This window comes from Periplaneta americana, chromosome 14, assembly GCF_040183065.1.
Source record: "Periplaneta americana isolate PAMFEO1 chromosome 14, P.americana_PAMFEO1_priV1, whole genome shotgun sequence".
Lineage (NCBI taxonomy): Eukaryota > Metazoa > Arthropoda > Insecta > Blattodea > Blattidae > Periplaneta > Periplaneta americana.
Genome location: NC_091130.1, coordinates 4,690,852 through 4,706,216, shown reverse-complemented (window position 1 = coordinate 4,706,216; position 15,365 = coordinate 4,690,852). Strand labels below are relative to the sequence as shown.

The window sequence follows — 15,365 nt, the reverse complement described above, 5'->3', positions numbered from 1 at the left end:
ATAAATAAAAACTATTAAATAATAACGCCTAACAATAAGCAAAAGTAAATCTAACTTATAAGTACTTCTATTTCACCCTACTATTACCAATTTAAGTAATTACATATCACCTTAATTAATTACAAATCTACTTAATTACTTATCTTAATTAATTACATATCACCTTAATTTATTTACATATCAACTAAATTACATATCAACTTAATTAATCACATGACACAAATTAGATATTTACACTGCACCTACAATTACATTTTCAGTCTAATCTTCTCAACCTTTCCTTAAATGTATTTATTTTAAGAGGACCACCCTGAAAGATTGCCGCATGTAAGCTGTTCCAGTCTACTATTGTGTGGTTAGCAAAGGAAAATTTTGCCACGTCCGTTCTTTGTTTTCTACATTTCAACTTCCTAATATGATCTTCCCTGCCTAAGTATGATGGTGTTGCTAATCTAGCATTGATGTCGGTCCATGCTTTGTGCCCCATTTGTGCCTTAAACAATGCTGTGAGTCTGGTTTTTCGTCGCCTTGATTTGAGAGATTCCCACCCTAAATCTTTTACTATCTCCTCACCATGTCCCTTCCCCATTTTGACATATTTTGCTGCCTTGCGTTGGATCTTTTCTATTGAATCGATTTGGTTTTGTCTGTACGGATCCCAACCTACTGCTCCATACTCCATAATTGGGCGAACAAGGGTTTTGTACGCTAATACTTTTGACTTTCGGTTAGATTTGTTCAGAATACGCATAGAGAAATGTAGTGCTTTCCAGGCTTTCCGTGTGGTATTAGTGACTTGTTCCTCCCAACCGAATTTGTTACTTAATTATATACCTATATGGAAGATAGTACCACACTGTCTAGTATATACAGTCCCGAAGCTCAGTACGTAAGAAATATGCATCCATAGTTAGTCACTGACCACTAGGATGGCTACTATCACCTCATCACAGATAATGCCGCTCTCATAATTATAAGTCCGCCATCGGTCCCTATCCTGAGCAAGATTAATCCAGTCTCTACAATCATATCCCATCTCCCTCAAATTCATTTTAATATTATCCTCCCATCTACGTCTCGGCCTCCACAAAGGTCATTTTCCCTCCGGCCTCCCAACTAACATTCTATGTGCATTTCTGCACTCACCTATACGTGCTACATTCCCTGCCCATCTCAAACGTCTGGACTAAATATCCCTAATTATGTCAGGTGAAGAATACAATGCGTGTAGTTCTGTGTTGTGTAACTTTCTCCATTCTCCTCTAACTTCATCCCTCTTAGCCCCAAATATTTTCCTAAGCACCTTATTCTCAAACACCCTTAATCTCTCTTCCTCTCTCAAAGTGAGAGTCCAAGTTTCACAACCATAAAGAACAACCGGTAATATAACTGTTTTATAAATTCTAACTTTCAGTGTTTTTAGAGCAGACTGGATGACAAAAGCTTCTCAACCGAATAATAACAGGCATTTCCCATATTTATTCTGCGTTTAATTTCCTCCCGACTATCATTTATATTTGTTACTGTTGCTGCAAGATATTTCAAAAATTTTCACCTCTTGAAAGGATAAATTTCCAATTTTTATATTTCTATTTCGTACAATATTCTGGTTACGAAACATAATCATATACGTAATGTGAAGATGCGATTAATTGATATCGAGAGGCAAGACATTGAGCTCCAATGCTCGGAAAAGTCCTCACTACATTTACAATCAGAACTCATTCCTACTTGGGGGAAGTGTGACTACATAAATTCTTGTAACAAAGACAGCAGAGAAGGTTTAACTTGGGTAAGATTGGGGGCATGGAATGGTAATAAAATTGTCACCGAAGAAAGAGAGCGACTCTGTCCGTTGTGTGGGGAAAAGGACTCCTGGAGACACATTTTATCTCAGTGTGACAAAACGGAACATATCCGGAGAAAATATCTACCACCCTCGATGCTAAGTCAGAATAGGGGTTCGCTTGCATGTCTTGATCTCATGGGGAATAGAGAATACGAACAAAAGACTGGATTGTTCCTCTTGAAGGTGAGAAAGGTTAGAACTTCAACTGTTAAAGTTTATGATGCGAATTCACGAAGGGATAATGGTAACTATTCAATTATACACTTTTATGCCTGTTTGTATGTTAGGTTAGGATATATATACTAGCCGTACCCGTGCGCTCCGCTGCACCCGTTAAAAATAAATATAAAATAATTACATAATTAAAATAGGACATTTGATCCAGGGAACATCCGTGTTTGATAGAAGGATAAATCATTTAATATGTTACTTAATTTAAATTCCATCCAAATAATTAAAATGCGATCATTTTGGTCCTGAGACACTCATTTGGTGCAATGACAATTCCTTTAACATGTTTCTTAATTTTTATTACATGCAACCATAACTTAATGAAGATTGACATCATTTAGATTTAATGTGTATATTTTATTTTACTTGTTATATGTTTCCATTGAATTATGGTAATAACTTAATTTTAACCCTTGTTTTCTACGTATATTCTGTAAATGGCGTTTGGGCCACTATGGTTCTAAAACCTTCAAATAACTTAAATTATATTATATAATATTACATATTATATTATATTATATTATATTATATCAGAAGTTAACATTATAGCATTATGTCCATCTAGAGAAAGTACACTTTCCATTGGTGAAATAATAATTAATTATACAAATCGGTTAATTTAGCTTCCGATATTACTTCATACAAACACAGAAACATTCTCTGTAGGCTATCTTTCATAGCTTTCGTTTGTTGCTGTCCAAGGCCCCTTATAGACGAAGTCATTTGTTTTTTAATTCATTACACGGCCTTAGATGGCAGTTATTTTAATTTTAAAACTCATTTATCTCATTAAATATCAGTCCTATCAAACTTTTTCAAAGAATAAAACTTATCGGAAATGATTTTTAAAGAAACTTTTGTTATGTAACAGTTTTCACAAAAATCAATAATAAGCGAGATATTTCGATTTATTTAATTCAGGCCCCCTTATAACCCCCCTTTTAAATTAAGTATTTTGAATGCCATATAGCCTAAAATCTAAGTTACAACGAACTTAATTTATATTCCAATTTTCATCGAAATCCGTTCAGCCATTATCGCGTGAAAAGGTAACAAACATACAGACAGACAGACAGACAGACATACAAACAAAAATTAAAAAAAAAACTATTTTCGGTTTCAGGGTGGTTAATTATATATGTTAGAACCAATTATTTTTGGAAAATCGAAAATTACCAGAAAAATTTCGGCTACAGATTTATTGTTAGTATAGATTATTATCTTTTCGGGATTTACTTCCAAACCTCTCTCTCTACTTGCTTCAAGTAAAATTCCCGCCACACAATAACATCCAGTTTAAATTTTATATGATTTTAGAGATATAGACATTGGCATGGTGTGTGTATGACAAACGGTTGATAAGAATACCTGAGGAAGTCAAAGTACTTAAAGAAAATCCGTTCTGGAACTTCTGTCCGTCCCAAAGTCTAACAGAATCCCCCTAGGTCTAACCCCGGGCCTCTTTGACGAGGAGTCGTGCGTGTGCTGAGAAGTGCAATCTGTTGGTTGCAGTGCCGCCGAACATTCTGGACGCGAACAGCACGCAGTCATCCGTGGCCGTGCGTGAGAACCAGAACATCACGCTGACCTGCAAGGCTGACGGCTTCCCCACCCCCAAGCTGATGTGGAGACGGGAGGACGGCCAGGGCATCACCATCGACAGGAGGAAGAAAGGTCAGTCACTCTACAGAACATTTTCCTCTTCTTATTTCTCGGTCATAAAACTGTGTACATATAGCCAGCTCACATATCTTGTACCATAGTCTATGGAATATCATTTTATCATCTATGACTGTAGAATATCTTCTTTGGTGTCATGAAAAACAATATTCTTCATACTTTAATTTTACTTCCTCTCATGAACTTGATTAAAATGCTCATAAAATCCATTTTGAAGTAGAATAATGCTTTAAAATTTTCTCATGAAATTTCGGCCAGTGTATGAGACCGGTGCCCACCCAGCATCGTGATGCACTTGGGGAGCTACGATAGGTAGCGAAATCCAGTTGCGAATACCAGCTATAACGGCTGGGGGGGGATCATCGTGCTAACCACACGATACCCCCATTCTGGTTGGATGATCGTCCACCTCTGCTTCGGCATGTGGGCGTGAGGCCAGCAGCCGGCTGGTCGGTGTAGGCCCTTCATGGGCTGTAGCGCCACGGATTATTAATGTTTAAAGGCAGGGTTGGGCAGAATTATGCACTCTGTTGTTGCACGGTGTACTACGAGAGAAGTGTGTCTATAGAGTGCACGAAAACCGGTTTATTCAAGTTGCGGTACGTACTGTATGTTCCAAAAGAAAATTGTATTCTACCAAACTAAATAAGTGCACAAAGTAATGAAACACTTCCTTAAACACAAAACAAAACATGTCTGTTGCATATTAATTCATATTACTCAATTTCTCAAGATTTGGAGAAACTATACAGAGTGTTTCAAAAATACGGGGCATAATTTCAGGTATATTTCCCACATGTAGATAATCAAAATAGTTCATTACAACATGTGTCCGGAAATGCTTTATTTCCGAGTTATGGCCTTCACAACATTGAAATTCATCGGAACGTTTTTCTTTCCGCAGGTCGTTGCCGTCAAAGGAGACATTAAGAGGGCACTCTGACAGTTCATTCCGAGGCGAAGGTTACATTCAGTGTTGTGTAGGCGTTAGACTGTGCGACATGTATTCAAATCTAGAGTTGGCTGAGATACACTTCATGTACGGTAAGGCGGACGGCAATGCTGCGCTGGCTCGTCGTTTGTACCAGGAGAGGTACCCACAGCGACAATGTCCAGATCGGAAGACATTTGTACGTCTCCATTACCGTCTGTGCGAGTATGGAAAATTTAACTCTCCTGGTTTGGGAAGGGGACGACCAAGATCTACAACTCCAGAAGTACAGGAGGAGATTCTGGAGGCTGTGAACATGACTCCTTCTATCAGCACACGAAGGGTAGCGTTGCAAGTCAATATTCCTCATACGACTGTCTGGAGACTGTTGAAAGCGTAGCCTATCAATTGTATCCTTATCATTTGCAACGTGTACAGGCCCTGTCACCAGCAGATTACCCTGCACGAGTTAGGTTCTGTCAGTGGTTCTTGCAGCAGTGTGGTGTAAATCCGAACTTTCCTGCCTTAGTATTATTTACACATGAAGCACAGTTCACACGAGATGGCATACACAATTTTCCACAATCAGCATGTATGGGCGTATGAAAACCGACGTGCAACTGTTCCATCTCATCACCAGGTGCGGTTCTCCCTCAACATGTGGGCCGGTATCTTAGTGATCGATTAGTTGGACCCCATGTACTTGTAAACAGACTTACGGGGCAGGCGTACACAAACTTCCTGGAAAACACCATACCTCATGTTTTAGAAGACACTCCACTGATCAATCGTCAACACATTCACTCCTTGCATGATGGCGCTCCTGCACACTTCAGTCGTACGGCTCGCCGGTACTTGGCTCGAAGGTTTCCTGATCGATGGATAGGTAGAGGTGGCCCAGTTGCTTGGACTCCACGCTCACCTGATATGAACCCTCTCGATTTCTACTTGTGGGGCCATTTAAAATCATTGGTTTATTCGTGTCCGGTGCCTGATTTGGAATCCCTTCGGAATCGAATTGTGGCATGTTCTGAGGACATACGCAATACTCCTGGAGTTTGGGATCGTGTTCGCAGGTCAGTGAGACATCGATGTGAGGTCTGTATTCAAGCAGGAGGTGGACATTTTGAACATCTTCTGTAATGACAACGACCTGCGGAAAGAAAAAACGTTCCGGTGAATTTCAATGTTGTGAAGGCCATAACCCGGAAATGAAGCATTTGCGGACACATGTTGTAATGAACTATTTTTATTGTGTACATGTGGGAAATACATACCTGAAATTATGCCCCGTATTTTTGAAACCCTCTGTATTAGCACAAGCTATGTGAAGAACTGCCGTTAAAAGCCCATCATTTCTTGTTTGACATTTGTTTATTTTCGTAATAGATAACAACTGTTTACATCTATAAGTGGAACCAAATAAACACAAAACTTTCTCACACAGCTTATGCAGATTGGGAAATCGTCCTCTTGGGAATCCGTCATAGAACTGCATAAGACTCGACCTTGAATCATAATATTTCGCTCGCATCTCTCGATCACATCGCAAGTCAATCAATTCACACTATGGAGGACGTTATCAATAATCAGTTAAAATCAGAACATGTAGCAAAAATACGCAAATCCATTTCCAGGCAATCTAAATCGTGGAACCTTGATGTAAATTCCTCTAATAGACCGGATAGAATACATGCGTACATTTCGAAATTTTCATTGTTCAAAATTCTATGCTCTTAGATAAGGATGGGAAATGATATATTTCGCCCTTTTGCATTTGACGTATCCTTAACAGCAATTTCTCCTTACAAGCTGCAATTCTATCTGCAAATTGTGTATTAAGAATTTCTTTTCCCTGAAGTCCTAAATGTAGCTCATTTAAAAGCTGTGTAAGATCTGTTATAGCTGCTGGCAAGCGTGCTCACGGAGGGCAAATGCACTCAAACGCCCATTGCTGGGTTAAGGCAAGTCAGTAATGGCATCTTCTTTTGCTGTATAATTCCTCATACATTTTTTTCCTATGTCTGTTATTTAATTCACACTCAAAGAAAAGATGTTCATTGTTTAGCACCCTATTTCCACACTGACAACAAGGATTGGAAACTAATTTAAGAAAATATAATTTTTCAGGTTTTAAAGTGTTGTTTACCCTCAGTCTTCTAATTAAACTACGTATTTCACTTGTTTTTACCTCGTACTTACTGAAACACGGAATGTGTAGTCATCTGTTTTCAAGAGTATAATACAGTCATGTCAATTGATGCCCATAGGCGCAAGCGCGCGCTTTAGAGCTCAGGAGAGCCTGAGCGCTTTACAGCGGAAAGGAAAGAGACAGATGAAAGAGACAGCATATGCCGCTTGGTCGAGCTATATTCAGGGATGGCCAGCACTGATTCAATAGATAAAGGGAAGAGAACTTATTAAAACTGTATCCATGTTAATTTTTAGATTTTCCTGAGAAGTATAAGTGCATTATAAGAATGGAAGTTTTAATTTTAATGCTCATTTTTCACAAGTTTTTTTTTTATTCTAAAGGAATATCTTCTCAACTTTTTTTTTTATAGAAAAGCGAAATTTTCAGATATAGGCCTATTTATTTAGTAGCCTTACAAAATGTTTTCATACATCTAATATACCGTATTTACGTATTACTGAAGAAAGTCTATTACAAATTTTGAAAATATTCGCATGGAAAATGTTTGTAAGGAAATGAATTAACAAAGGAACTACTGTTACATCTTAAGCAAAAGATACGTGCCCATGTGTTGTAAAAATGTCAGCTCTATAGCTTCAGCAGATTTCGAGAAAATAATTTAATATTCTGATGATAGGAAGTTGCTCACAAATATCACCTTAAAAGCATAATGCGATAAGAGTTTTGTTATGTAATATTAGTTACACTTAAAACAGATACAGTACCTAGGTAACTTTGCTTTGTACTGTAATATTGTTTTGATTAGTTTATTGATTACTTTTGTAAGGCTAAAGACACAATCAGTATGAATTCCAACTTATCATATCATTTTTACAATTCATTTTAATATATCAATATGCCTGGTAAATTATTAATAAGTATTTAATGAATTTCAATCTTAAGGCATATAAACTTGCAAATGTTTATTTACTATTTAATAACAATATATGAACGTTTTCGCCGTCTACGGCATCTTCAGATATAAAAAAACATATTATCTGGACCTATAATAGTATATTATGCAAATAACAAGGAAAATAGAGAACAATATATGTGATACATGAAATTCATGAGCTTTATGTAGATATAACATGATACAGGATGAATAATGAGATAATCTTTGAATTTGAACTTGGACTGGACGAATGTTTTATTTTATACATATAGCTCATGTTACAATTAATATACAATGTTTAAAATTTGTCAGTGATGTTAATTTTAAAATTTACAATGATGATAATAAAATATTTAAAGTAATCATGGCTGAAAGTTGTCGTAAGTTACAAGATAGTATACGTAGTTGATGTTCGTGTGTTTTGTAATTATTTCACTTAGAGAGGCCGTTGGCATTTGAATGAATGTTGTTTGACGTTGATGACTACTTTACAATTGATATACAGTGATTAAATTAGTCAATGTTAAAATTTAATTTTATAATGAAGATAATAAAATATTTAGAGTAATCATGGCTGAGAATGTATCACATATATTGTTCTCTATTTTCCTTGTTATTTGCATAATATACTATTATAGGTCCAGATAATATGTTTTGTTATATCTGAAGATGCCCTAAACGGCGAAAACGTTCATATATTGTTATTAAATAGCAAATAAGCATTTGCAAGTTTATATGCCTTAAGATTGAAATTAATTAAATACTTATTAATTATCATATCATACTCAATCTCTTTTTTTGCGATATCACTTCCTTTATGAACGATGTGATTCATTCACTTAGTACAGTATAGTTATACTAATATGGAATTTATGTGAATATTCCTTCTTAATTATTTATTATGTTATTAATTGCAATATTAAGAAATCAGTGTTAGTACAGGGACATCACTTTATTTTTACCAACATTTTTAATATTAACCTGGCTATACTCGGAAACACTGTCACCCCCTTCCATTACCGGAGTTTGGTGTTACTAGTGCAATATGTAAACAAATCATTTTACTAGATATAGGAGGGGAGAAAAGTAGTGTATTCATTTATGTTACAGGGAAATGCGATATTACTATTTTTAGTTTGTTTATTACTTTTACGGTATTTTATCAAAATACAGTACAGTAGTAACAGTTTTTTTCCAAACACTCAACTCTTCAGGCTGTTCTATTCATTATATAATGGCTACTTTATTCAGAATATTACCGTACTTTCGGTAACACTAATCTTCATTTCTGCTCAGTCCACACAGATAAAGTTATTCAGTCATGCTACACACCGTACCTGTGCGAAATAAGCAGGGCCACTTGTTTATGGAGATCGCGAAAATCACGACATAATAGATATACAACAGATTTTTACTAATCTTTACGAATTAAGTGATTATGATTAATAATATGCGGATAAAACAATCACGACAAATCGCGAAATAGAGTTCTAATAGCGAAATATGAACACATTTACGAATTATTATTGTTGTGTCGTTTTATAGCGAATTTCATATTTCGAGTTCCTTTTTCGGACTTTATTTTCATTTGAATTTGTTATACATTCAAGTAGGCTACATTACATGGCATTCCAGGTGTTCTGATTACATTAGTGAACTGAAAAGACGGAGAATTCAACATTTCACTAATAATTTGAACGTGCTAATTTGAGGGCTGCAAGTTTTTTCGTTTTTAATGAATGTGTGTTAAATACATTCTCAATTGAACAAATATTGTCTATTGGCCATACTGCACCTTTACCTGAATCCAATGAATCTTTAATATTAATTATTTGGAAAGTAATATTCATACAGAGTTAATACTCCAATTACAAAATAGTTGTATTTTCCAAAATTTCCATTAATATCCAACAAAAGTACAAATCAATCTCCAACAATCTCCAGCGACATCAATATTGAAAAACACAAATGATAAAATTAATCTCCATAAATACCTGCCCCTGGAAATAAGCTTCAATAATATAGTCTCTCCTTTCTATGGAAAACCCAACCATATTTCTGAAACACTCTATATTCTTTACCCTGCTAGCAGACTTCGAATGCAACAGCGGCCGTAAGTTTGTGTGGCTGACGGGAGCAAGGACATTAGCGAAAGGGGTGCGAGTCAAGTACATTCAGAAACGCAGGTACAATAAAAATGCAAGTAAAAATAAAGTAATGTCCCTGTACTTTTGTTTTACAGACATATAGATAATATCAAACAGAAAAAAGCCATATAAAAATGACGACGTAAAATTTCACGTTCCATTTTTAAGTTTGTACACCACTGTTTTCTTAATCCAACAGGCTGCTTATTCATATACACAACCCTTCCTCTTTCCATATCTAGCGCTTGATGCCCGCGCACGACGTCAAGGTCAGAAAAATGCGCTTGCTTTGACATCACTGTTATTATACAAAGTTGTAGGTGACTGTAAGTTTTGTTTTAGCCTCCAGGAGAGCATTCGTCCGCTAAGCGAAGGGTCCCGGGATCGATACCCGGCCCCGGAACAATTTTTCCTTGAAATTATTCAATTTTTCCTTTAATTTTAATTCAGGAATATGTTTATAATCAGAATTTTAATTAACATGCTACTCCTTACATTTCTCTCAATGAAATGTAATGTTTGCAGATGTTAGGAATTACGTCATTTGAATTTTGTGACTAGAGCATATGAATAAATAACACAGAGTTCACACCGCGGTATTCAGCAATTGTATCCTACGTCTAGAACCCCGTATTATTATATGTAGAAATGTAAACGCATGTAACGAACGCTGGATAAGAGAAGACGGTATTCAACTCCTGAAGAACAACAACAAGTGTTCTACATAACCTTGTAATATCACATGTTTTAGTCTCACGCCGTTCCTTTGCATGCAAAGCACTGGCGAAGATATACAGTGCTACCAGTACAAACTGTTGAAATATTTTGCTTGTAAAATGATTCCATTATTCATTGTTTTATTACTTATGGGGAGATTGCAGTGAAAATCATGAACATTTTTTTTTTTAATATTATTCGCTACTTGATGTCTTTAGACAGCATAGTTTCGTACCCTAAATGAATTTAGTTCAATTCTGATTATAAATACCGTATTTTTTAAAATGTTCTCAAATTAAGACTGTAAGGGGACGTAGCATTTAAAGAATTGTCAAAATTATCTTCTCATCAAAGAATTATTATTTTTTTTTAAATTTCAGATTATAAATCTAGTAACTTTTGTTCAAAAGTTGGCTCCCTGAAATTACTAGATGAATTTTAATAGGTATGTGTTACATGAATATTCATTTACTTTCAAATCCATTTTTCTTGATTCAATACCAACTTTTTTATGCCAAATATTAATCAATCTCGATTAAATTTTTACTGTAAGTAGGCCTATTTATGAGGTAGCTGCGTATTTCTATGCATTTATTTTGTAAAAATGCTGCGTCCAAATCTTGGATTTAAAATATCGGCATCCTAATCAATTCAAATGAACAAAAAAGAAAATGCAAATTAATGTTAAAAAAATACATAATGAAATTTTGAAAGAGAATATTCTGCGACAAGATTTGGTAGCTATCAAAACGATAAAAATTTATTGAAAAATAAATAATATACATTGAATATTATAAAGATGAATAGTGATGGTGATTGATGATGCTCAGTGAAGATTTTAAAATGGTTGATGCAATTGTCTGAAGAGTCTTATCAGGAACCTTTAATTTTCTGAGGATCTCCAATGCAAATTTGGGAATTGTTCCTCGCGCACCAAACATAAGTCCAGTGACATTCTAATCTTGAATATTATATTTATGACTGAGATCATCACAGCATGGAAGGTAAATAGCGCGTTTCTCTTCATGTACCTGCTTTGGTTGATCTTCATTAATTCCGAACCTTACAGTGGGGTCAAGAATGAGACCAGTTTTTTTTATCTCGGTCAATTATTATGATGCCAGCACACCGTGTAGATCCTTCTGTAGAAAGACATTTAACTTCCTCATATACTTCGTATTCACCATGTCCCCTTAATCTGTTAGCAATCATTGAGCGGACTGTGTTATGTCTGTCAATTCGCAGTAATTCGCCCTGAGGGCAGAAACCTAGCACGTGGGGTAAGGTTTCAAGCTCATTGCATATTGAAGATTTCAAAAAATATTTTTGAAGCGAATAAATGAAGATGAAATGTTTCTCTATGTCTTGTGAATGTACTTACTTACTTACAAATAGCTTTTAAGGAACCCGAAGGTTCATTGCCGTCCTCACATAAGCCCGCCATCGGTCCCTATCCTGTGCAAGATTAATCCAGTCTCTATCATCATATCCCACCTCCCTCAAATCCATTTTAATATTATCCTCCCATCTACGTCTCGGCCTCCCCAAAGGTCTTTTTCCCTCCGGTCTCTCAACTAAAACTTTATATGCATTTCTGGATTCGCCCATACGTGCTACATGTCCTGCCCATCTCAAACGTCTGGATTTAATGTTCCTAATTATGTCAGGTGAAGAATACAATGCGTGCAGTTCTGCGTTGTGTAACTTTCTCCATTCTCCTGTAGCTTCATCCCGCTTAACCCCAAATATTTTCCTAAGAACCTTATTCTCAAACACCCTTAACCTATGTTCCTCTCTCAGAGTGAGAGTCCAAGTTTCACAACCATAAAGAACAACCGGTAATATAACTGTTTTATAAATTCTAACTATTAGATTTTTTAACAGCAGACTAGATGATAAAAGCTTCTCAATCGAATAATAACACGCATTTCCCATATTTATTCTGTGTTTAATTTCCTCCCGAGTGTCATTTATATTTGTTACTGTTGCTCCAAGATATTTGAATTTTTCCACCCCTTCGGAGGATAAATCTCTAATTTTTATAGTTCTATTTCGTACAATATTCTGGTCACGAGACATAATCATATACTTTGTCTTTTCGGGATTTACTTCCAAACCGATCGCTTTAATTCCTTCATGTAAAATTTCCGTGTTTTCCCTAATCGTTTGTGGATTTTCTCCTAACATATTCACGTCATCCGCATAGACAAGAAGCTGATGTAACCCGTTCAATTCCAAACCCTGCCTGTGTCTTATGAATGTAACCAGAAAAAAAAAGAAACTTAAAAGTTGAGATCTTGTACTGAAAACTTGAGTTCGAAAATATGTAAAAAAAAAAAAAAAATAGAAAAAATCAAAAGCTAAAAATATTTGGGAGTTAAAAATTTGGATTTTGTTAGTCCTTTACATAGTAAGTATGCTCTCAAAATTTGGTTGAAAAATGATTAGGATAAAAGTTATTATTTTTAGAGGAATGTCCTCTTCAAAACAAGACATAAAAACAGTATTCGTACTACTACCGAACAGAACTATTCCAGACACTGACGGCTGCTCATAGAAATGACTAGATTCTGAGTTTTTATCATCTCCCTAGCATTTCTTTGCTTTTATCACCTCCCTAACATTTGTTTCTATGGTTGCCAACATTGTAGTTGCAATAATTGTACCTTTTAAAATTAAGTATGCCGTATGAGATTATGGATAGTTACGTATCAGAGATTGTTTAATTTTCAGGATGAATCAAAATTCTGGAACCATGTAAATATCTTCCACATATTTTTTTCGATTACTATAGGTGTTACCAGTATTTGTAAGACCAAATGCTCTACCAGTGACACATTCGATTCTAGCCCTCAACTATCTCAAAAACCGTCATGTTGGATGCAATTTTGAAATTTTAAATGGAAAGGGGGTCATGCAGGTACTCAAAATCATGTGAAATTTTCTGAAAAAAAAAAAAACATCAATGGCGCAATTCGTTTTGACATATGTCGAATCGTTTTCAAGTTATTTAAAGATAACTGTCATAATGACACAAACATTAGTTAGTGCATATACAGATATTTTTTAATATGGTACAGTACTAAGGAGGCTTTGGAAAAGGTATTTTTATGCAATTCTGGTAATTAAATTTACCTGATTTACTGTATGGTTAACCTGTGACAGTTTCAATGCATTGTCATGAAAATTTGAAGCTTTATTTTCATGATGGCTTTATGGAAAGAGGAAAGAATTGATATCATTCTTCATTCTGGTACGTTAAGCCACAGAAATGTTGCAGCAGACTGGACGAACAGTTTCCTGGACTTGGATTGGTCGGCGTCGACCACTATAGTGGCCGGCTAGGTCTCCGGATTTAACACATCTTGATTTATTCTTTTGGGGTTACATAAAGAGCTTGGTATATGGAAAGAAATTTGAGAATGTGGAGAGAAAATTTTGTAGCATTTCCGTGGTGACTTCAGCACAAGCTTCAATGATACGGTTCTTTAAATGTTCCACATTCTCAATGTTCTCTTCATATATTGTTTTCGGAAGTCCTAATTGTCGAGAATATTTACTGAATTCTTTGGACTCTCAACAATTTTTTTTGCGATGGCCTCTACCGTTTCATCATTAATTGTCGATTGTCTTCCACTACGCCTTTTCTCCAATAGGTTTAACTGTCTATCCCAACGACGAATGTCATTTTTGTGCGGTGGGTCTTCGTAATTCGAGAGGAAATTCACGTCGTACACGAGTCACAGATTCAAATTTTGTCAGCCACAAAACGCATTGTACTTTTCTTTGGACATCTATCTTGCACTGGTTGGCAAGTTGGTATAGCGCTGGCCTTCTATGCCCAAGATTGCGGGTTCGATCCCGGGCCAGGTCGATGGCATTTAAGTGTGCTTAAATGTGACAGGCTCATGTCAGTAGATTTACTGACATGTAAAAGAACTCCTGCGGGACAAAATTCCGGCACATCCGGCGACGCTGATATAACCTCTGCAGTTGCGAGCGTCGTTAAATAAAACATAACATTTCTATCTTGCAATAATTTTCATTGTTACAATTAATTATACATTTGTTCGTTACCGTCTTTTGTTCCTTTCAGTGCCTCAAACTTACAACGGACAACTTTCAGAGTTTTATTTTCATCTGGCACAAATATTACATTTCTACCTCTGTAATAAAAGTCCACTATGACTTTGGGACATGCTGTATATCAGCGGTGGCGAAAATGTAATCGTGCGCCGAGCCACTGTGTAACCTGCAACGTGCATAGCACCTATGGAGGGAGGCGGACACCCGAAGGGGAAGTGAAGCAACTGTCTGACTTATTAACGGATTTTCATTTTCCTTACGTCAAGCACTTAAATATAATTTTATACAGTACAAGGCTACAAACTAATGTTTAGTGCATGTAACAATAAATGAACAATATCACAACCTAAAATTAACTGTCTGCAGAATGTCTCTGCGACAGAGTTTCAAAATCAGGAATTATGTCACTTACTGCCAATCGTAGTTGATCACGAAGGTATTTGTCTGCCAGTCGTGATCTAAATTTGGTTTTTACTATTTTCATTGTTGAAAATAATTTTTCACGAACGTAAGTTGTAGCGAACATGGCTTCAACAGAGCAAGCGAAAGAACGAAGCTTCGGATATTTATTTTTTGGCAAAGATTTGAAAAGTTCAACATTTGTCAAGTCCTTATATCTAGCTTTCATTTGACAT

General features: G+C 35.8%; 1 protein-coding gene across 1 annotated transcript in view; it reads left to right on the top strand.

Annotated features, from left to right (window-relative positions):
* Window positions 1-15,365, top strand: part of LOC138713966 (lachesin-like) — a 794,574-nt gene that overhangs the window by 360,292 nt on the left and 418,917 nt on the right. The window contains exon 4 of the mRNA XM_069846547.1: window positions 3,593-3,754. Within this exon, the coding sequence (XP_069702648.1) occupies window positions 3,593-3,754 (162 nt within the window). The remainder of the gene's footprint in view (window positions 1-3,592; window positions 3,755-15,365) is intronic.